At 37.8% G+C, this 24310-nt stretch overlaps 1 protein-coding gene across 2 annotated transcripts in view; it reads left to right on the forward strand.

The window, feature by feature from the left end:
• Positions 1–24310, forward strand: part of ANO3 (anoctamin 3) — a gene marked incomplete at both ends in the record, with an annotated part of 221817 nt that overhangs the window by 148845 nt on the left and 48662 nt on the right. For both annotated transcript variants that reach the window (XM_084263699.1, XM_084263700.1), the window contains 6 exons: positions 10832–10984; positions 12045–12145; positions 16081–16125; positions 19323–19454; positions 20810–20916; positions 22135–22190. In XM_084263699.1, the coding sequence (XP_084119825.1) occupies positions 10832–10984; positions 12045–12145; positions 16081–16125; positions 19323–19454; positions 20810–20916; positions 22135–22190 (594 nt within the window). The remainder of the gene's footprint in view (positions 1–10831; positions 10985–12044; positions 12146–16080; positions 16126–19322; positions 19455–20809; positions 20917–22134; positions 22191–24310) is intronic.

Raw genomic sequence — 24310 nt, forward strand, 5'->3', positions numbered from 1 at the left:
TCTCCTTTAGTGTAGGCTGGTATCATTACAGAATCCACAGATTTCATTGTGAGTCATTCAGACACATTAAAAAGCTGTCTTCATTATCCATCTCTTCTGTCTTTTCATCACCAACTACTGTTGAGATTCTATGTGAAGTATGACTTTACGTATGTGTTTACAACAAGGGCTCTTCTCATGTTTCAGCCAAGGGCTGCTGTATGGAAAGAGTAATATCTTCTGTTACAAGGTGTCATGGTTTGGCCCCAGCGGAGCAACCCATTCTCTCAGAGGGTGTATGTGGGGAAGAGGGGTGCCGGAGCCGAAGTTTTGCGGACTCAACTCGGATCAATGTGATCAAATGCTGAGCTCGTTTATTGAAACACACACACAGAGCTTATATAGGTTTCCATGTCAGTACACGAGTTACATTACATTACTATTGCTTAGATGCTCTGTTAACCTGCCTTACATGCATTTCACTATTGCTAATAGTTGGTTAAGGCTACACAGTCACTTTGTTCCATTTTAAGGCAGTTGATAACATTCTTGCAGTTTCTTATCTTGTTCTCAGACTTCTGCTCTTCTCCTACTGCATTTCAATTATGCCTTAACATATCTTCGCTTGACACCCAGGCCTGATTTTATGGGAGTCGAGCTGTGTGGCAATAAATCTGGGTGGGCCACAAACCCACTCCTCTCATACATTGCTACAGAGGAGAGGAAAAAGTACCTCAAAAAACCCTAAACCTCATGGGTTGGGATAAGGATAGTTTACCGGGACAGCAGAGAAAGAGAGATATAACAAGAATAGGACTGTATAGCAAAACATGCAAAACTGGTGATACACTAATGCAATTTCTCACCGAACCTCGCTACTCAGCCGTACAGCTTAGAGCCATCCTGAACCAGGATTTTCCCTAAAAACTGTGTGTCCTGGAGCTGTGCACTCCTTCCCCCATCAGCACCCCTTTTATGCTGAGCATGATGTAATTGGCATGGTATACCCTCTTTGGACAGTTTGGGTCACCTGTCCAGGCTGTGTCCCCTTCCAGCCTCCTGGGCATCACCACCACCCCCTCCCCCTGCCTTTTCATTAGCTGGGCAATATTAACAAGTGAAAAGTCCTTAACTGCTTGGCAACAACTAAAACATCAGTGTGTTATCAGCACTGCTCTCATCCTAAACCCCAAAGGGCACCACAACAGCTGCTAGAAATAAAATTAACTCTATCCTGGCTGAAACCAGGACATGAGGGAAATTTGTATGAAATGAGAAGGTCATGTATTGGAATGTTGATATTTTAAATGTTCCAGATTCACTAAGAAAGGAAAACAGGGTAAGGAGACTTTGTCTCTTGACTGGAGGCAACATTTGTCCAGAGAAGCAGTGAAGTCAGTAGCAGTGAATTTTTTTCTGTGTGAATTACTATCAGATGTATAGTATCAAGGGAGGAATAATTGAGAAATTACACTTCATTTCCTTTCTAGTTGTTTGGGGGGTTTTTTAATCAGGTGATTTTTTTATCTAGGTAGTGTATTTTGCTATCTGGAAAGGTAAAGAAAGATTTTTTTTTTAGAACAAAGTTCACATAATGTCACGATACTGCCTATACAGTAGCCTAGTTTACTGCTTTTTTCAGGTGTCCAGTGATATCCAATGCAATACTGCATGTCTAGACCAGCTTTGTGTTGGATTGGAGCTGCAACAATTTCTTTTTCCCTCTCTAGAAAAGTTAGGTAACTTCTAAGGAATTTTAAATGAGATCTTAAATAAGCAGTTGGCCAAAACATATGGACAATTATATCTAATCAGCTGGGCATACTGCAGAAAAATCATTATAATAGGAGCAAAACTGAGTATGTTCAGTGTAGATTATGGTGATCGTTAAAGGTTAAATCTACCCATGAAAACCCTGAAATATATTATTTAGGCATTTTATTGGATTCTTTGTGGTTTTGAACAGAACTATTGCTGTCGTTTCTGCAAAATAAATATTTTGCTTCCAGAAATTTGTGTAGGTGGTTTTCTAAAATTGAATAACTTACTCTGCAGAGATTATGTTTAAAGATGTTTTGCAATTTTAATATTTAATTTTCCATACTTTTTCATGAATTTTGTGTTTCCATTTTTTCCTCTTTAAGTCAATGACTTTGACTTGCACGGATTTCTGATATATGTTTTAATCCTGTCAGTTTATAATCAGTCCCACATACATTATTCCACTCATAATCCTGCTCCTGTGTTTACCAAAGTCTGTCGTGTGTGCTGAAAGAGAAGGATTGGCAATAAAAATGTTTTAACGTTGACAAGATGTTGTCAACTGAACTGTGTACTGGAAAGGAGAATAGCAAAGTTAGCCTGATAGGTAAGGAGTAGCCTACAAATGCAGTCTAATTACACAAGCATAAATAAAGGTTAAAAGGAATGATAACAGATGAAAAGATTATCCCAGAATAGAATGACCTTGTAAAGTGCAGCAAGTTAACTTCATGTTTGTGTTTCTACTGCATGGCTCTTATCTGCTGTGAGGTTTAGTTTGCAGGGAATGTGGTAAAGAATTTTATCATAAAGACGCGGAAGGTCACCAAAATCTGCTCCTTTTCCTGGAGCATTTTTTTTTCATATTATATATAAATGTCTTTTTCTTGCTTGCTCTATAAGTCTGAATAGAATGAATATGGAAAAAAACGTCCCCTGTGATGAAGCTAGAAAAATTACCAATTATTATTATTATTAGAATAATTACCAATTATTGAGCTAGGAAGCTGCTTTGGCAGGGGGGTTGGGTCCCATGAGCTCTCAAGGTCCCTTCAAACCCCTATGATTCTGTGATTCTGTGATTTAGTTTATTCCTAAAAAAATTAAACTGCACTTTTGTTGGGAATGTCAGATATTTCTGGAAATCTTCCTCTCTGTTCAGAAAACACCTAGGTTCTTCACAGTACAGTGTAGTATACACAGAAATACATTAGCATGGGTAAGTATGGCAGCCTGTGGTCTTAATCAGACTACGTTGTCTCTGATGCTCAATCTGATGCTCAAGATAGTCTGGCTATCTTTGCATATGCAAATATGTCCTAAATTTTCTTCCTAGATTATTATGCTCATGGTTATTTGCAAAAGAAAAAAACCCAAAACAAATCTCAAAAAAACCCCAATGCACACTTAAAGCCAATAAATATATGTATTTGGGATTAAATAATTGAAGTTTCAAATTGAAATACAGGTTGTTCACTGTAAAAAATGTTTTTCCCTGTCTGGGTACCTTGTGTTGGAACAACTTGCACTGGGCTGAGTCAAATACTGCCAGACTAGTACTTGTGTTGTGCTTTTATTGATCTTTCACTTGTAACTATCGATTGTGAGGGTAGTCAGTGAAACTATCATTGAAGTATGTTGTAAAAAAAACCTCAAGAAGTGCATCAGCAGTGAACTGCTAACAGATGATATTAAAATAATGAGTTGTCAGCCTCTGAGTTTACGTGTATAAATGTATAAAATATGTAGATACAGTGGAATTTTCCATTCAATTGCTGGCAGATTTCTTTTAAAGGTCTTGGTCCCTGCACTTCATTTATCATTTATATGCTAGATAACAATAATGAAAATCATATACGTGAAACAAACAAGCTAGACTATTTCTTTTATATCAGATTTGATTTACTGGATGTTGATACTAGCAGTGTATTTTCCACTCATTTTCCAAATTTCCTAGTCATTTTGCTATTAGTAAAATCCTGCTAACCTGAAGCCTACTGTATGTTTTTTAATCTTACCTGAACCTAATTTTTTTACTGTTTTAGGAATGGTTCAAACTCACTCTTGTAGAATATTTGTTAAAAACTTCATAATAAATTCATAAAACTTCATAAAAACTGCATAAATTCAATCTGCAGAGCGAAACAGTAGACTGAATCAGTTGAAATAGTTACAATTTCTATGAATTGTGTTATTTGCATTAATTGAGGAGCTGTTCCGATGTTGTACAGAGAATTGCTTATTAAATAGAATCTGAAAAGTAGTTTCTTGAAAGATCCCTCCTTGTTTACTAAATCCAAGCAAATTCCTCTTGTACTGAATCTGACTAGAAATATAAGCTCTTTATTTTATAATTTTGCTAAATATTTGCATTATACTTTCGTTTCACTTTTCTTGCTTGAGCCAAAGCTGCTTTGTCCAGGTTCAGTTGATCAACTTGTTTTGTCTTGTGTAAATTGTAAACTTCAGTTGAATGATAATGTCAGTATTTTGAATTTTACACTGTTTCAGACTTCGAAGCAGTGTCATGTTGTATGTTACAATAATCACAAGCAATGAATTGTCCAAAAAATGATGTTAATAATAATAAAGAAAACCAAGCAACTGCAACAGATCTGTAGTAGCAAAGCCTTCGGTAATATTTTACTCTGATGCAAATGAGCACATTACAATTCTGTACTATGAACAAGTTTACTGTTGAGTGAGGACGTACTTCACATCCTTGGTACACAAATAGGTAAGATTTAAAATTTAAAGACCTGTGGATTTCAAGACCTGGGAACAAGGTGAAGTTAAAATTTGGGTTTGCGAGCTGAACTGTATAGTGATATTCTAAAAGGATTTGCTCAAATAATAAAAAAAATAATATGTGTGCAAATGTAGGAAAGCTGATAAACTGGATTTTGTTTTGGAAAATTTAGAAAACTAAGAGGGCAGAGAGGAGGAAGGGGATTAGAAAGGAAGCCAAACATTGTTCTGTCCTCCTCTTTATATGTGTTTTCCAGGTGAAACAGGAAATCTTCACAGAATCACAGAATTATCAAGGTTGGAAAAGACCTAAAAGATCATCCAGTCCAACCATTCACCTATTACTACTAGCTCCCACTAAACCATGTCCCTCAATACAACGTCCAGTCTTTCCTTGAACACCCCCAGGGTCGGTGACTCCACTACCTCCCTGGGCAGTGCATTCCAGTGCCTGACTACCCTTTCAGAGAAGTAGTGCTTCCTAATGTTCAGCCTGAACCTCCCCTGCCGCAGCTTGATACCATTCCCTCTAGTTCTGTCGCTGTCTACACGGGAGAAGAGGCTGACCCCTAGCTCACTACAACCCCCCTTAAGGAAGCTATAGAGAGCCATAAGGTCTCCTCTGAGCCTCCTCTTCTCCAGGCTGAACAATCCCAGCTCTCTCAGCCGCTCCTCGTAAGGCCTGTGTTCCAGACCCCTCACCAGCTTAGTAGCCCTCCTCTGAACGCGTTCCAGGGCCTCAATGTCTTTCCTGTGGTGAGGGGCCCAAAACTGAACACAGTACTCGAGATGCGGCCTCACAAGTGCTGAGTACAGGGGGACAACCACCTCCCTGTTCCTACTAGTAACACTATTTTTGATGCAAGCCAGGATGCCGTTGGCCCTCTTGGCCACCCGCGCACACTGTCGGCTCATGTTCAGCCGTGCATCAATCAGTACCCCCAGGTCCATTTCCTCCACACAGTCCTCCAGCCACTCCACCCCAAGCCTATAGCGCTGCCTGGGGTTGTTGTGGCCAAAGTGCAGGACTCGGCATTTGCTCTTGTTGAACCTCATGCCATTGGCTTCAGCCCAGCTCTCCAGCCTGTCCAGATCCCTCTGTAGGGCCTCGCTACCCCCAGGCAGATCCACACTCCCAGCCAATTTAGTGTCATCTGCAAACTTACTGAGGGTGCACTCAATGCCCTCATCTAGGTCATCAATAAAGATATTGAAGAGGACAGGCCCCAGCACCGACCCCTGGGGAACACCACTCGTGACCGGTCGCCAGCTGGATTTAACTCCATTTACTACCACTCTCTGAGCCCGGCCCTCCAGCCAGCTCCTTACCCAGCCGAGGGTGTACCCATCCAAGCCACGGGCTGCCAGCTTCTGCAGGAGAATACCGTGGGAGACAGTGTCAAAGGCTTTGCTGAAGTCTAGGTAGACCACATCAACAGCCTTTCCCTCATCCAGCAGATGGGTCACTAGATCATAGAAGGAGATCAGGTTGGTCAAACAGGACCTGCCCTTCATGAACCCATGCTGGCTAGGCCTAATCCCCCGGCCATCCCACAGATGCCGCATGATCTCCCTCAAGACTATCTGTTCCATAACCTTCCCTGGAACCGAGGTCAGGCTAACAGGCCTGCAGTTCCCCAGATCCTCCTTACAACCTTTCTTGTAAATGGGAGTCACATTGGCGAGCCTCCAGTCTTCTGGGACCTCACCAGTCAACAAGGAGAGCTGATAGATAATGGAAAGCGGCTCGGCTACCACCTCTGCCAGTTCCCTCAGCACTCTCGGGTGGATCTCATCAGGCCCCATGGACTTGTGGCAGTCCAGTTGGAGTAGGAAGTCTCTGACCATTTCTTCCAGAATCACAGGGGAGTTAGCATGCTCCCCAGCCGAGACTACCAGGTCACAGAGAGGAGTACCCTGAGCATAACTGGTCTGACCTTTAAAGACAGACGTAAAGAAGGCATTCAGAACCTCCGCCTTTTCCTTATCCTCAGTGATCATATTCCCAGCCTCATCCAGTAAAGAGTGGATATTCTCCTTTGTCCTCCTCTTACTGTTAATGTACTTATAAAAGAGTTTGTTATTCCTTTTCACCCCAGCGGCCAGGTTAAATTCAAGCTGGGCTTTTGCCTTTCTGATTTCACCTCTACACATCCTGACAACTTCCTTGAATTCATTCTCAGTTGCCCGTCCCTCCTTCCACAGGCGGTAGATTCTCTTTTTCTCCCGGAGCCTCAAGAATAACTCCCTATTCATCCACGCCGGTCTTCTTCCCCGCCGGCTCATTTTGCGGCTCAGGGGGACCGCCTGCTCCTGCGCCCTTAAGACTTCCTTCTTGAAGAGCAACCAGCTCTCTTGTACCCCTTTGTTCGCTAGGACTAAATGCCAAGGGACTCCCCCTACCAGTCTCTTGAACAAATCAAAGTCCGCCCTCCGGAAGTCCAAGGTAGCAGTTTTACTATTCCCCCTCCATCTCCAATCTTAATGAGAGTAGAGGAAAGTAAGGGCTTTGCACAAAGTATTTCTCGTGATGCTTTTCCACTGTGTTGAGATAAAGGTGAAAGAACTAATCAGAGATTTACTGATCCAAAACAGCAGATAAATAATAAATGTGCTTTTGCCTGAATGCCCATTGTACTAAAAGACTGATTCACTGTGCTGGGTGTACAGAGTGGCCAATATACTTGACTCATACATTTAATTGAAATTAGTCCTCCCCATTCTGCTTAGACATTATGGAGCTCCTTCAGATAACTGAAAAAAAGACCTAAAACACCAGATAAATTATTTTTACATTAGCAGGAATACCTGCTAATGTAGATGGACAACACTGCTTGAGAATTACACCAGCAAAGTGCAAGTAGCATTAACATGGATTGGTCCTGAAATCGATAGAGCACACGTTCGGTTCACTGCATCATTGTGGTAAGTGGCTTCAGTATCGCACATCTCAGCCTGTGGCAGTACTCCCCTGAAAGCGGTCTGAGATGGAAAATTTCTTTCTCCTATCAGCACAAGTCATTATTTATTGAACATTGCCCCCAAAGATTTCTGGTTGGTGTAGATGAATCTGAGGGCATGTGTGCGCACTACTGTTATTCTGCAAAAGAATGTATGTTTCTCCAAGACTGAAGAAAAGCAGATACTTACTTTTGAAATGAGGGAAAAACTAGAAATAATAATCCAAAGGAAGATAGATTTATTATATTACAAGGAGGTAGATTTAGTTTGCACAATGCCTGTAGAGTAACTGCATGAGCAAAAATTATATAAAAAGTTCCAGATCTACCCTTCGGGGGAATTTTGGTCAGGCTTTTTATGAGATTTTGCCTGCTTCATGGACCACAGCAGCCTGCTCTCATCTGCTTTTGTGAAATACTTGCACTAGATTTCATTATGGAAGAGTGGATTCATTACTTGTGTCTTGAGTCTGAAAAACCTTTGAGCATTCAATATATTCAAACTTAAATGTTGCAATCTTTAGTCTGCTACCTCCTTTTCAGTCCACTTAATCTTGTGTCTTCAAGTAATTTCATCTGCAACATTTTAAAAAAGAATTAAAATTAATGTTTTTCCAACTGTCCTCATTCAGGTTTCTTAGAAGGGATGACAGACCCTATATTAAGTGCACTAATAATTTTGGTTAAGAATCTTGACTACCTTACTTGAGATTTTTTTTAATCTGAATATCTTGAGATAAATAAAAATAAAAGAATGTATAAAAATTAGTTAGTGAAGTATAGGTTATTATTTTCTTCAATTAATGTTTGATAAATATATTGATAAATTCTTTTCCTTGGCATTTCTGGTACATGACAGGTTGGCCATGAGCCAGCAGTGTGCCCTGATGGCTAAGAGAGCCAACGGGATCCTGGGGTGCATCAAGAGGAGCCAGCAGGTCAAAGGAGGGGATCCTCCCCCTCTACTCTGCCCTGGTCAGGCCCCATCTGGAGTATTGAGTCCAGTTCTGGGCTCCCTGGTATAAAAAGGACAGGGATCTCCTGGAGAGAGTCCAGCAGAGGCTACGAAGATGATCAAGGGCCTGGAGCATCTCCCCTATGAGGAAAGGCTGAGTGATTTGGGACTGTTCAGCCTTGAGAAGACTAAGGGGGGACCTTATTAATATTTATAATTCTCTTAAATATGGGATACAGGGGGAAATGGCCAGCCCCTTTTCAATGGTCTGTGAAGACAGGACAAGGGGCAATGGCTGCAAGTTGGAGCATAGGAAGTTCTGCACCAACATGCGGAAGAACTTTTTCACAGTGAGGGTGACAGAGCCCTGGGACAGGCTGCCCAGGGGGTTGAGGAGTCTCCTTCTCTGGAGATTTTCAAAGCCCGTCTGGACACCTTCCTGTGCGACCTGTCCTAGGTGCCCTGCTTTGGCAGGGGGGTTGGACCCAATGATCTCTCAAGGTCCCTTCCAACCCCTACGATTCCATGATTCTGTGATTTAACTTCAATAAAAGTTAAAATCTGAAGTCAAAAGCCAAGCAGAAGAAAGGGTATTTCTAAACAGACTTCCAAAATAATTTAGGATTAGTGTTTCCCCTCAGTTGGGCAGAGGGCAGGTATTCAGAGGTTTCTGAATTCCACATTATTCAGTATTTTGCTATGGGGGAAGGCAGCAGTGGTCTGGGCATACAGGAGAAGACAAGTGTGGTGGGGATCATCCAGTACTCGTGCATGAAAAGCCCTAGTGCTGATCTGCATCCTGTAGTCTTGAGTTAGTTACACATCACACAGGAAGTGACACATGAAGCAAAAAAGCCAACCCTGAAGGTGATAAATGCCAATTCAAAGAGGAAAGAAAAGAATCACCTTTTATGCGTAGAAATGAAGATCTTTATCTGGGTTAGTTTCAACTTAGCCTGGAGGTGTTTGAATTCACCTCTCCTGTGTTCCAGAGGCTTCAATTACTTCCACATCTGGAAGGTTGTATCTGAAGCAGAGTATGAAAGCATAGCTCTAGACAATTGTGACGTAGCCGAGATTTCTAACACTCATTATGTATTTATGGACGAGTTAATACAGTACGTAAGCAGTTTTGTGCCTCGGAGCAGGTAACAAAATGCTTTTATGGTTAGTTTTGAACTGTGTCATCTGGAAATGAAAGAGAATTAATACCATCATCAGCTGCTGAGGGGGAAAAGAAGCTTAATTGTACGTAAATTGAAACTTAATGTTCTTAAATCATGTTCCCAGACATGTGATGATGTGCTTTTTTGTAGCACTAAGTGTTCTGAGAATGGCTTCCTTGGGTTTTGCTTTGGGAGTTAAAGCAGAGAGAGAGGAATAATCTTGTTAGAAAAATTTAGCTTTTGCAGTCTGAGTTCTCAAAAGCACTAAATACGTAGGCGGTTGTCAGAGAGGTGGTACATAGGAGTAAGAAAAACCTTTCATGTAGTAACAAGTGAGCCAGGGATCCAGTAATTATACTGCTGATATAGCACGCTATCCATTGGTTCTATTTATCAATATAGTGTAACTAATGAATGTAACTCTATTATGAATTTCATAGCATGCAATCCAAATAGGACAAATTTCTAGGACTCCTTTTGGCTAAGATATGCATCTTCCATAGACTTCGGATCCTGCGTATGTGGGTGCAGTGTATCTTACTTCAAACTAACGTACTTGTTTGGGGCAGTTTGTGCTAAAATGAATGCTGCGTTCTCTAGAAGATGATGCCAGTTTCTCAGTTTACCTTTTCAGATTTTGAAGTAGTCTGACACTAGTTGATAGTGTTCTGAATCACGCAAAACACAAAATGCAAAAATAGCTTTCGGCAGCAGCACGTAAAGCAGGGTTTTCCCTATCAGGGTCAGAGAGTCCCTGCTGTCTGCAAGCATGGTGGGAAGGAACAAGACAAGATTTCAATGTGGCTAACATGACATTGAAAAAGCAGTTCAATGGGAATATCCAGGAAAATATTCCTATCAATAACACTTCCTTTTTACTTTTCTAGATTTATTTCTCTTCAGGACAAAATATGTTTGTTCTATAAGATTTGCCCAGAAACAAAGCTGGGAAACTTGAGTTAATTTACTTGTGTTTAAATTTTATCTATATATAAAACATATAGAGTGTGTTTTGAGGTACAAAAATATTAAGGTTTTTCCACAGCTGAAAGAAAAAGCTAGACTGTGGGGGTTTTGGAGCTATTTTATTGTGGTTTGTTCCAATTAATTTTAAATCACGAGCAACTGATGCATATGAACTGCCTGTTCTTAAGACTCTTTATTCATCCTGTGTATATATGGACATTTCCACGCTTTTGGAAATGCTCTGTTACATAGAATTGGTAATGAATGCCACATTTAGTGTATTTTATCTTCTCCAGACTGATGCCATGGCATCATCAGGCCTCTTCTTCAAAGACGGCATAAAACGCATCGATTACATCTTGGTCTACAAAAAGTCAAGTCCACAGGTAGAGAAGAGAAGCACGTTTGAGAAGAATTTGAGAGCAGAAGGGTTGATGTTAGAGCGAGAGGTGAGTCTTGTAGCTTACATGGTGTAAAAAACGTTTTGTAATACTGTCTTTTTTTTTTTATATATATAAACAATTTCAGGCAATTTTACAAGCCTGTCCAGTCAGGCTTTGCTTAATGCTGTTAAATTAATAATAACAGTTGTTTGGTAGCATGTGTTTAACATGTCTTGGAACTGTATGCTTGTACGTATAAACAAACATGCATGTACTCCAAAGTATAATCATTTTTAAATTGGAGCAGGTGTAGTGCAGTACACAGAGCCCAGCTCCTCATCTTGCAAAACAGAAGAAGCTTCAGTAACTCGTGTTATTGCTTTACTGTGTAACTTTTCTGACTCCTGGCAGAATGCTGGATGCTGTAATTCTGATGCGTCATACTAAATGTCTCTGTTTTTAAAAGATTTTCAATGTTAAGTTTGTCCATCTCTAGTTTACACGGCTTGATCTGCATTGGGTTTTTTGAGCTGTACGCTGGCCTGTGCAGCCTGCTTACATGATCCTGCTCTGGTAGGGGTGTTAAGACTAGATGATTTCCAGAGGTCCCTTCCAACTTCTATCACTGTGTGATTCCATGAGCTGGACTACTTTACAGTTTAAGTGCTACTATTCAGGCTTCTGCATTTTCTTGAATACCTGTTGTTCTAATAGTAGTAAGAATTAAATTTGTATTTTATGCAGAGTGCAAGGTTTTACTGTCAAATCTTTCCTCCTTTGAGATAGTGAAACTTTTAACAACTTTGTGTCTTAGAAGAAAATTTTTTAACTTTTTTTTTTCTTAAGTTGTATGGGTATAATTTTGTCATCTTGGATCTGCTCTGTTACAGTTTGTTTTCGCAAAATTCTAAGTTAATATCTTGAATAGTTTGCTGCTTGCAGGGTTTGGGAAGGAAAAAATTGACCTTATTAATTCACTAGCTCAGAGCACTTACAATGTTCTCGGGCTTGTATGGCCATTTCAGGCCTAAAACCAGAATTTGATCCTGAAGAATGCTTTTAGAAAGGTGAATGCCATAGAGGTTTGAATTATTAATATGTTTGTATTTGTTGCTGCTCTTTATAGCCAGCTGTTACAAACAGTGATATCATGTTTGTTAAAATTCACTGTCCGTGGGAGACATTGTGCAAATATGCAGAAAGAATGAACATCAGGATGCCTTTCAGGTATTGTGGAAACTATTTTAAAAAACTTGTAATTTAGTGCTTAATATTAAAATTTCATTACTTAGCTTGAGGCTAAAACAGTCTTTGCTGTATTGTGGCCAGGCACGCTGAGATGATATGGAGGACGGAGGAGCAAATAATAGGCACTGTTCTTTTCAACTTTACCTGTGGTGCTTGTGTTCAAGCTGACCTTCCAAGTCAAATTGAGCATATGCCTCTAGAAAATACTGTTAATAGTTCACACATTGTTTTGGATGTCCTTGGCAGAGTTTCATGTATTCTCCATATGGACTCAAATATTCACCACGCTTTTAGGGTGTTTCTGAAGTCTTACCCAAAGGCAAGTGAAAAGACAGAAATAGCTCGTGTCTTTTGTGTCTCCAAGGTAACAGATATTAGAATACTTTAGAGAAAATAAGATACTTTAATTTTCTTACTTCTTCGGCAGACTAGTGAACTGAACCCAGTTGTTTGTCCTATGTGCTAAACAAATTCTAGCATATGTTTTTATAATAAATGTGTGTTACTTGCTTGCAGGACAAGTTAGTATTTCCTGAAATAATACAGAAGTTTTCTTAAGGAAAAAGTGTCCCTTTTCAAATCAGTTAACAATATTCTTCCAGAGAGAGAAGAGCATCTAGTGTGCTTTAAACCTCATCAGGAGTTAAAGTGGTAACCAGATGCCAAAGTCGTGTGACTCACGGAGCATACCCTTACAGCATGTCTTTCTCACTGGAACTGTCCTTGCTGATTTCAGCTATGGCAATGTGGCTGTCTTGATTTGGTTCTAAGCCATAAGCAGTCATTGTGAAGCATCCTTTGCTCAAAACTTGCTTCAAATACTCTGCTGAGTGTCTATATCATCCCATAAAGCCTTCAAAGTCCTTCCACAGAAAGAATGTTTTCTGTAACAGTCATCTTCCATATGTTTGAGAATATTATTATAGTGCCATTTGGTCTTCTCTAGTTTGAATAATACTTGTCAACATTTTAAATACAGAAGTGTTTGCACATGTATGTACATACACATAAACAATCTAAATTCTAAATTCTAATACGAAAACGATTCTTTCTTGCTTTTGATACTTGAAGTCACAGAATTAAGTTAGGATTTAACAATGGTTTGAGTTCTGCATCATTTTATAACTTTACAGATAAGTAGTGCATTTCAGGAAGAAAAAAAAAGGCTGACTTTTGCTATACTGCTTTATTTGGAAGACATTCAAAGTCTTTTTTGTTTATTATATTATTAACTGACATGTAATTGTAGTCTCTTTTTCCCTGCCCCCCTCAGAGTCTGATCTATATATTTCTTTGTTTTGGAGTTGTTGCTTTGGCTTCCTTTTATCCCACTCATGCCGGTACACCAAAAGCAGATAAAATGTTAAATTTTACTGTTTCAGCTTGTTAGCAGTTTTACTGTAGAATGAAACTCATTTTTGGTAAAGCAGAAGCTTACTGTCCACTTTTACCTCCATAATAGAACTGTGAGAATTACTAACCATTTCTTTCCTACTTAAAAGAATTTTTAGTAGGAATTTAAATTAAACTGCAATCTAAAACTTGTGTGAATATTTCAAGCAGTCTATTTCTTTAATTTCTATACTTTTTTACAAAATAAGATTGAACACGGTTTTATTGTGAACACAAAGTGGATGTAGCAGAATAGAACAAAAGTCTGTCTTGCTCTACCACCAGCCAGTCTAAATTAGTGCCCAGTACAGAAGTTGAGCAAATCTGGAGGTGTGTTTCATGATGCCTTCACAGAAGGCCGTGGTTTAGAGATGTTCTGAGGCAGAGTTTGTATCTTTGCTTATATTAACCCTTAATGGCTTTTCATAGATGCAAAAATAGCTACCCACACTTTTGTAACTTTTTATAATTTCATTACATGTTCTATCAAAAGCACTACTTTTTTTTTTTTTTTTTAAGTCTTGAGCTTCCTTGTTTAAGTCAAAACTCTCCTACCTGAATGGCTTATATTGTTTTCCTGGGGTTATGATTTTCTCCATTCAATGGACAGAGGAATCATACAGTTCTCCCAAAGTTACAATGGTCAAGTCATTCCCTCCTGAGAAGCTTTAGGTAGTCCTGTGAGGAACAGGGATTTCGATTAGATGGTCCTTATGAGTCCTTTTCAGCTTTAGATATTCTGTGATTCAATGAACGGATTCTGTTAGCCTTCCTCTGGTTTATCAGTGGCTTCTGACTGTCCATTTTAATACATAATTGAAGAAGAGAGTGAACATATGTAACATAAATGGAACCTCAGCATTTCTGTTACAAAATACATTTTTTTCTAAAATTTCAAAAGTGATAAATACTGTTGTCTTTTGTATGTGGTTCCAAACAGGATTTATGTTAGCACCAAGCTTAGACCATGACTGAATGATATCTTTTTAAACAATTTATAGATACTCTTGTTTAGTATATGGTCTGTTAGTAGAAAAGAAACTATTAAATATTTCTGAGAAATAGAGATTTAATTTTATCTGAGTCTACAAGTATCTTTTGTGACACATAGTTGTGTTTGTGTGTAATGCATAAACTAGATCTGTAGCTTTTCTGGACCCTGTCTGTGGAAGACAGCTAAGGGCAATTAAAGGGAACAAAGGAAAGGTTTTATTTAAAAAATGTAATGCCTGAAAGTCCTTTAATAATTCTTCATTGCTTTATTTACCATTATGCCTACTACTACCAAGTGTCAGGCTGCCAGAAGCCTGCAGTTGAGTAGATATGTAGTCGTCCCCCGGGCCCATATTTTCTAGACAACATTTCTCTCACAATCCTTTTAGTATTCATTTCATTGCATTACTGTAAAGTAAGTAACACACTTTAATCATTCTGCCCATATGGGCAGAATGGGATCTGGTTGGCTGTGGGGTTTGAGGCTAACAAGTGATGGAGAAATATCCAGAGTGAAAGTACTATTTTTGTGTTTGTTAGAGTGGAGGGAGGGTAAAATAATGACTGAAAACAATGTTAAAGTTTTATACCGATGTATCCAAATAAGCTTGTTTTAATTTCCCCCTGGAAAATAAACCTTGCTGAAGTAGAGAGGATTTAGGTAATTTGAAGTAGATGAACTAAATGAGGAGCAAAACCTCTGTTGGTGAACATCATGGTCCCCCGTTGAATGTCCTGGTAAAGATATGGATGCTCCAAGGAATCTGCAAGCTCGAAGCCTTTGTGTGGTTGAAATGTGATGTAAAATTATAGGAGACGGACAGAAAAAAAAAACAAACCCTGAAAAAATGAAACTAGATGTGTAAAATTTTACAGTGCAGCAAATATATCTCTGTATGGTTTCAAAATAACTGCTCTCAGAAGACCTTACTGGGAAATTCCTGTCTTGTTTCTGTGACCACTGAAGTGTGGAGAGAAAAGAACTGTTAAGGAAAGTTGTTTGTTGCAGATAGTGCTCTTAGATTTTATTATTTTTTATGGCCATGTAGTGTTCTTCAGTTGGATGCAAAATGTCAAGGGAAGGTGAGGTACTTCAGAGAATGAAGATAGATCTAGTGGCTTTTAGTATTTAACACATAGAGTGCATAAAGTATTTAATAGCATGGAATCTTCTACAATTAATTTTATTAAATAAAAGAAGATCACATGAAATGAATACTAGCTTGACACCATAGAACCCTGTTTGATGGGTGTCTTATTTATTAGCCATTATTATTATTAGCTACTGTTATTATTAGCTACAAATCTAAAATTTAATTGGGACTCACGAACAAATTTTGAACTCGACAATATGTGGAATCACAGCATTTTCATGCCTGACTATTTCAGTCACCTTTTTTAAGTGTTTTTCACCCTTCTGCTTATGAAAATACATGTTTTAAGATGTCCAGTATTCTTTTATACTGTGTATGTCCTTTTCAAATGTCTCCTGCTTGATTATTCTTAGCTGATTTTTGCTGTTCTTTCAGGAAAAAATGTTATTACACTGACTGGAGGAGCAAAACCATGGGCAGGTTGGTGGGTGATGTGCAGCTTCTAATTTTGTCAGAAAAATCCATTTGCAGTTGTAAATTTATCCAGGAAAGTTGGAAAATTAGATTATTTTCCTGAAAACTCAAAATATGTTAGCTCAGTGTTAAAATATTCATCTGTAACTAGATGCAGTACTTGGAAGCTTTGCCAGTTCTCATTTTAGAAACACAAAAGTGTTTACGCCAGGGAAAGGAGAAGAAAAAAAAAGGCCTTATCCTGGCAGCAAAGATTTAATATCAGAGTCATCTCTCCAGTTCTGTCTGCTGTTACTAAGGCATATTTCTTTAGCATGGAAGATACTTCTGAGTACGTGTCTCAAATTTTGGTTGTCAGCTATTTCCTTAGACACGCGAACAGAACTTCTCTTGCGTGTGTTCTGCTGATCAGGCCCAAATCAGTTCGGAGTGCCAAAAGCTGTTTTGAATTTTTATATGATAGCTGACAGAATAAATGGCTCACTGCAGTGAAAGCTGTTTAACTCTCTGGAAGGCAGATACATGCAAGCTTCACTGGCGGCTGCTACCATTAAGGCTGCTTCCATCAGCTGGGAGAAGGGTTCAAGAGGCCACAGCAGTGGGCAGAAGGAGCCTGAGGGAGCTGAGGAGAGAGAATAGGAGACTCTGTGAGCTCTAGTCAGTCGTAACAATGTCTTGTAAATCCTAATTACCTACAGAAAAGATATGAAATTTTTTACGTGAGGGAAATCTCTTGAAGGAGTTTTCTATTGCGGGTTTTCTCAAGATGGATCTTGAGATTGCATTTGATTTAGGTTCTCTTGTTGTTACTTTAGATGATGAAGAGCTCTCATTATTTCTTAGGAACAATTTAAGTAGTTTCATGATTTCACTTTGCAGGACGATCAACTAACAAAAATAGACCAAGTACTTGAATGGTAAAGCTAGAAAACTTAAATAATCAAATAAAATGTATTGAAATAAACAGATCTATAACATAAATTTACAACTGCGTTTTTCCCTCTTCCCAGTCATTCACATGCTTGCTCCATTTTAGTGTGCATTATAAAAAAATGTAAGTGATGTGCTTTGTAATGCAAAGGCAAAATCAAGACGCTTTACTTCAAAATTGTATCATTTCATCTGTTATCCATCTGGTGAGTCTGAGATGCTAAGTGAATTTATTTCCTTATTTGGAAGGACAGATGTCTGAACCATACAATTGAAGTTGCACAGTACCTGTGAACCAAGGAATAAACAATTTTTGTGCCAGATTGATTTTTCATTTGACGCAAATATTTTTACTTATGATTTACTTTGCGAGAATTTGGGGATGAATACTTTTCTGAATATTTTCTCTGCCACTTTATGCAGTCCAGTGTGCAAAGGAATAGTGTGAAAAAGAACGTGTTATCTAAAAACAAAAGCTAACTCTATAATTGCATTCACACACATCCCATCATTTTAACTTCTACTGCTATCATTGTTTATTTGCATCTTACAACTTTTCTAACTTAACTGCTTCTCTGTAAGCACATTAATATTTCTAAGTTATTAAATGGAATTTCCAAGATCTACAATATTAAAATCTTTGTATGTCAAAGGTGACTTGTTTGCTACTCTGCATTTATTGGTGTGGTTGTATGGTAGATGCATATATCTATAAGTGTCCTTCAAAAAGTCTGCGAAAGTTTATTAGGACCATGAATGACAGAAGAAAAATTTAATCCTTATTGGTATACTGTCTTTCTTAAACATGATATCTATGTGGCATCTCTCTATTTCTTTATTTACGTAGCTTAGGAAAAAATCTTAGCACTGTACTTTATCCTGTGGAGCTTGAATTCTGTTTGTAGGGACGCACTACAGAAATAATTCTATCTTGTTCCTGAAGAGCAATATTTCAATGTTTCAAAGGAAGTTGCTAGAAGTGGGATGTGCATTAGGTATTGTAAGTATCAAAAATTATCTGAACTCTCAGATTTAAGACTGAGTAATCTAATGAATCAGTTTTGTGTCTGTTTTATCAGACACACCCATTTTGTGCTGGTTAAGGGTAGCATCGAGGAAGAGGAAATGAAGACAGTTTCCATAGTATGCAGCTTCAGTCTGCCTACTGAAATGTTGAGATAAATGTATATTTCTAAGGATAGAGAACTAAAAATTACTTTGTTTAGCAACTGAGCTGTGATAAGCTGTTTTGCAAAGGATTTTTAAAACTTTTTGAACATCAGCCTACACCCTGAAGAGAAGTTGTTCGTGTCATTCTATCGAACAAATATATCGGGGTTTTCTTCCTTTTCTGGTGAGAATTGTGTCCATGTATTGAACCTGTCAACCATAACACGTTTCCCCTTACAAAACAGTACTGTGCCCATGTAATTTGGTGTCATATGGTTGACAATTCTGGCCAGTTTTGTGTGATTTTGTCAATGTATGAGAGCTACAAGCACCGAACAAAATACTGGGTCAAAAATACTTTACGTGACTAGTGTCAGTTGCTTAGTTCAGTTATCTTGTTCCACAAGTCTGATTAGATATTTCCAAATTAACTTATATTGGTTTTGTTTCAATGAGTTCTGCTAAGTAAACAACATCTGCAAGGATTTTTTGACTTAACTAGATCTGCAATGAAAGACAACTAACCAAACAAAACATAACAGTACAGTTGAGCAAAGCAGAAATTCCAGGCATCTTCATAAAATTAGTTTTTGTAGCTAAGAATAAAATGATCCTTGGGGTCCCTTCCAACCCTATGATTCAATAATAAATAAGGTATTATTGGGCTAGAGGAAACACCTCAAGATGCATCTGCCTGGGAACTGTTTTCTGTGTTTCAGCTTTATGAATGTAGCAATGTTCTTCAGCTCATAATGCTTCATTTCAAATAGAGTGCTGTCCTTCAAGCGCAGTACCGATTACATCTAGTTTGGCACCAATACCTTGGCAATATATAACAAGAAGAAAATGTTGAGAATTTTAATTTTCAAAATGAAATTCTGATCCCACATCTGACTTAGATTTTAGGATGAGTTGGGCTTGACACAAATACATCACAAGTAAATACTATGGATTTTGCTCTTTGACTTATTTTCTTTTAGCTTTTTAATGTGGAAATTTCCTGTTTTCATTTCATTTCTATTATGATGTCATTAAATACAGGGTGTCAAGCTAGAAATAACAAGCAGGCGAGAGCATGCCATTGTGATTTCTTATTGTCTCAGTTTGCAGAGGAATATGAGAGAGCTGAAAAGTTGGTTGCCCAGAAATCCAATGAAGCTTGATAAGGAAGCTCTACCTGATCTGGAAGAAACAGATTGCTACACAGCACCCTTTAGCCGTGCACGCATACACCAGTAAGTGCTGGAACTGGAAAGGCAGCACCAGAGACCATGAGGATTTTTTTAATTTTCTCACTTCTAAGCAAGTGCCACAGAGGCAGTCATTAACAGATGGTCACTGGCAAATACCCAGTGTAGTACTTGATATTTCCTATGGGCTTTTGCTTAAAGCCAGAATCTATCCTCTAACGTGCTATTTTATGGTCACTCAATAGTATAGGCAGAAATTTGTCTGAAAAATGAATGCTGCCTTTTTGATTTAGAAGTTTTTCTTTCCATTACATGACAAAATGCAAACAACTTGCTCAAGTTTGTATTGTGTAATTGCATAATTTCCATAGGCAAAACCTGAGACAGCTGTTGTTGGGAACATGTGAAGACAAGCTAAAAAACAGTGATGATTTTTTTCTTTCTTATCAAATCTGCGTTTTAAAAATGCTTTTGTCTATGAAAGTATAAATATATATATATACACCTAATAAAATCTGCATGCAACATCTTGATATGGTGATGGAGTTAAACTGTGTTATAAATTTTTTCAGGATGCAAAAAATTATGTGCTAAAATTCTGACTGGTTTTTTTTTCATTTTATAATGTGATTAGTCTTTTAGTAGATGTATAAATGAGGCTTAACACAATTTGTTTTCTTTGCAGTCAAGATACATGCTAGTGGACTGACTTTACCCAGGAAGACAGATTAATTGCATTATAATCAGAATGTTTTTTTCAATAATTAACTATATTGCATTAATTCAATCACCTGCTTTTGGTGTTATTTCTCAACTAATTCAGCTGACGTTTTCAATTCTAATAGTGTCACTATTGGCACAGTTGAGTAGGCAAAAGCTCTTGCATGTTAGATTTCTGGCATTTGGAGTCCAGAGTCATCTGGGAAAGGATGCTTTATTTGGCTCCATCCTTGGTTTCTGTAAGGGAAAGTGGTAGTGGAACTGCTACTCAAGTGTCCACTGTATGGAGACTTTTTTTTTTTTTTTTTCATAAACAGCAGTTCTGGTGGTTTCATGACCAAACATCTGGCAACTCATAAATAAAGCAAATTTGATACCAGCCGCTGCTTCTGAAGATTGTTATTTTTTAATTAGTTAAGTATAGCCAGCACAGAAATTGTCTATATAGTAGGGCATGATAGAATTCAGTTTTAATTGCTGTGTTTTCCCAAAAATAATCTGTGATCATGATAAATTTACTGGACCTGAGGATCATCTATGGATGTAAAATCATGTATCTTGTGCAGCACCAGGAAGGGTATAGATCAGATAAATTACTGTAAGAAGAAAACATATAAGCAGCTCTGTTTGAACACCTGGGCATTGTTTTGAATATTAAAAGATATTAATTATTTTAATAGTTTTACAATAAACAACAAAGACAGCTTCTTCAGCAATTCCACACGAAGTAGAATTGTGCATCACATGCTGCAGAGAACTAAGTATGAAGATGGAAAATCCAAAATGGGTGAGGATGCTGTATTTTTTTTCCATAACCTGAAGGTATATCTGCTTACCTGAAAAAGTATCATTTGAATAAACTCAATTTTATCCTTCCTTGAAATCTTTTCATTTGCTCAGTAACAATGTTGAAGGTATTACACATTAATTATTTTCTTCAACTCAGTGAAAATTGGCAATATTTTTTGCCGAATTGCTTATTCTTTAAAATAAATTGGAGTGATTAGGGTAACATTATGGGCTCAAGAGCCACAATAAAGACAAGCTATACCTCAGAAAACTGGAATGTTTTTTAGACTGGTCCTAGTAGTTCTGCTACTACCCAGCACTTACATTCCAGAATAATCAGTGTGAGCTACACTTAACTTATTTGAGGTCTCCATGCAGCTCAGAGACAAAATTGTAGCTTCAGTTTCTGGAGACAAGCAGTAGTAAGAAAAAATCATGGAAAACAGGGTTCAAATGCTGTGCCTTTCACGTTGATGGTTGCCGTCTTCACTATGAGATTAATTTGCCATATTTTGTACCTTTAATGGACAAATCTGAAATCCATCATAAGAACTTATTTCTTGAGGAAAATATTGGCTATGGGTGTGCTCTTACAGATTACTGAATCTTTTTATTACCATTGTTGATGGTTATCTATTATTTATTTTTACAATGTGCTTTGATACCACAACAAGTCTGGTTTTAGGAAGACTGTAGGAATTGATCCAAAATGTTGTAGCTGGTACGATGCAAGTAATTGCTCTGATACAGAAATTCCTTCAGCTGGCTTCTATTTCAAAATACCAACAAGTTAGGTTTTAAAACTGCAGAGTTTTGCTGCCTCAAGAACTGCGTGTCCATACTGCTCTCTGTGTATGTCAGATCATCTGGTCACCCATAAAATCTGTGTCAGATGCTCTGATGAATACAACATAAACATAAATACCTTCTCACAGTTGATCTGGCATGAGCACCCGACCCTGAGAGAGGCGTTGCAGACACTGGCCCTCAGAAAGTTGCTGTAGCTTGACAGTTCCAGAAGTCTTGAAGGATCTGCAAGACCTGATCAAACAGCCAATGGGATTATTGATTATTGTCATGCTTAGCAGCATCCTGAACATTTAATAGTAAATTACATTCTCAATATGCAGTTTGAAAACTTTCACTTCTTGAAATTAAATATGTATAAAAAATTCATGTCAGAACTAATGCACTAATGCACTTTTTTTCTTTTTAGGTATTAATAGATTACTAAATAATGGAACATATGAAGCAGCATTTCCACCACATGAGGTAACCTCATAAATTATGTATTTGTCTTTATATTTAGATTAAAGCTTGCACTAATGTTTTGAGATCCTACTTTTTTTTTATTTTATCTTCCAAACTTTTAATTTTAAAATGCAATCTGTTGAGATATTTTTATTCCTATCTTTTACTTTAATATTGTTTTTTAAAATTTTTCTTATATAATGTATTATAATCACTTCCTGGAGAATTTTGTTACTGAACTAGAATACTATCATCCCTTTTTTATATATATTTTTTTATGAACCAGAAATTGCCTGTGGAGTCCTTAATGAAAATACCAGTTATTCCAAATTTTTCCAATTAGCTGTATTAAATTATTTTTTCCTTCCACCTACAAAATGTTTTTCTAATAGCTTGTGCACTTGATCAAAGTTAGGGGGACTTGTTCAGTATTTCCTATTTAGTCTTTCCTCAGTAGTTCTGGATAACTTCTTTAGTAGATCGGTCTACTAAGACCAGAAACCTGGGAAGTAAATGCAAAACTTGTGTTTGGCTTCAGAGGGTTTTAAGACAATCTTTGTGTATTAAAAAGAAAGAACCAAGCCACACATCACTTTAAATACCAATGAGTAGCTTGGTAATTGCAGTAGTGAACTCTGTGGTTACTAGAGTTGAATGGTGTGAGTTCATCTCCTGTTTCAAAGGACTGACCTGTCGTGTACAAATTGCCGAGAGTAATTTTTTTATGTGGTATTATTAATTAAATACTGGGAACATAGAGAAGGAGTATTTTAGATAAATAAATGAATATCGTTGCTAACGCTTTCGCTGTGCTTTACTGATGTGAGGGAAAAGCTGGCTTTGCTGTCAGAAAACCCTACAAAGTTTTCTCTGGCTATCACAACAGTGCTGTCATATCCATTTTATGTATATGTTCCTTTGTTATGTTATGTCATAAGGGCTTATGGTTTTTAATTATTCTTGGGATTTTTAAATCATATGAGCAAATTAGAGTGAAAATTCAGTCCCAGTGTGAATGCCTCTTTTATGGGTAAGCAATACAGAAAGAAGCAGCAGGGAAAAAATCATTAAAAATACAGAATACTGAGTAGCACTTCATGCACTGCAGTCATTTATCTAGGTGACCCTGAGAATAAGTTGTTTTGTTCCTAGGTGATGCAAAGGACATGCACTCTGTTTTGACGTTTTTTGTGTGGTTCTGTGCTGACATTGATGAGGCATTAGTAGAATTGGGCTTTTTGCTATGGTTAGCTTTGGTTTTAACTCATTTTTAAACCAGAGGGTCAGCAGATTGCAACAAGTAAATAGTGTTCTTTCAATTGTGGGGAATGCTCAAGATTTCGAATAAATGATAGAAATATAAATTACTTGGAACTACTAGAGTCAAGAATCTGTATGTTTGCTAACTGAAATACTGCTTTGGGGAGCTCTGCTTTCCTCCCAAGAAATGATGTGGCTCACTTCCAGTTATTTGATGAAAAATTTTCTTTACCATAACTGAGTGGTGGGGTCTTTTTGGGTGGGGAATTCAAAGTTTCAGGCTGTCAAGCAGTCTGTAAATGTCAGGCATGGCCTGGGAGGACCTCTTTTAGGTCAGGCTGATTCTGTGTTTCACTTTTTAATGCCTCTGAGAGTCCTGTGTAGGCTTCAAAATAATGCCAGTCCTGTTGTTTCCATCATATAGAAAATACATGCCACACAAAACCCATGATTTTCTGCACATTTTAACAAGAGTTAAATAAAGTCAAAGGAAATGCATGAGGGAGAGACCAGAGCTGGTATGCCAGAAATTTCTAAAAAATTATAGGAGAAAAAAAGTTAGAGCAGACACCTCATGAAAAATTTTGAAAATTTGAAATGGGTGAAAGTATACAAATAGGCATGTATTCGTGAAATACAAACACCGTGCTTGAAGTCCTACATAAAGCTGAGTAGTTCTTTATAACCTTGTGCTTATACCATCTTGCCATTTCAACAGCATATGTAGCCATGTCTTTTCTGTCAGGCTTACGTGTTACATGTCCTAGAGGTGGCCATAACATGATATCTAATTATTAAAAATAGCTACCTCCTCATTTAAAATGAGATTTAAATACCTGAGAAGTGTGTATCTTTTCCATAGGGTCTGGTAACGTGATTTT

The sequence above is a fragment of the Gallinula chloropus genome (genome assembly GCF_964237585.1).
Source record: "Gallinula chloropus genome assembly, chromosome: 4".
Lineage (NCBI taxonomy): Eukaryota > Metazoa > Chordata > Aves > Gruiformes > Rallidae > Gallinula > Gallinula chloropus.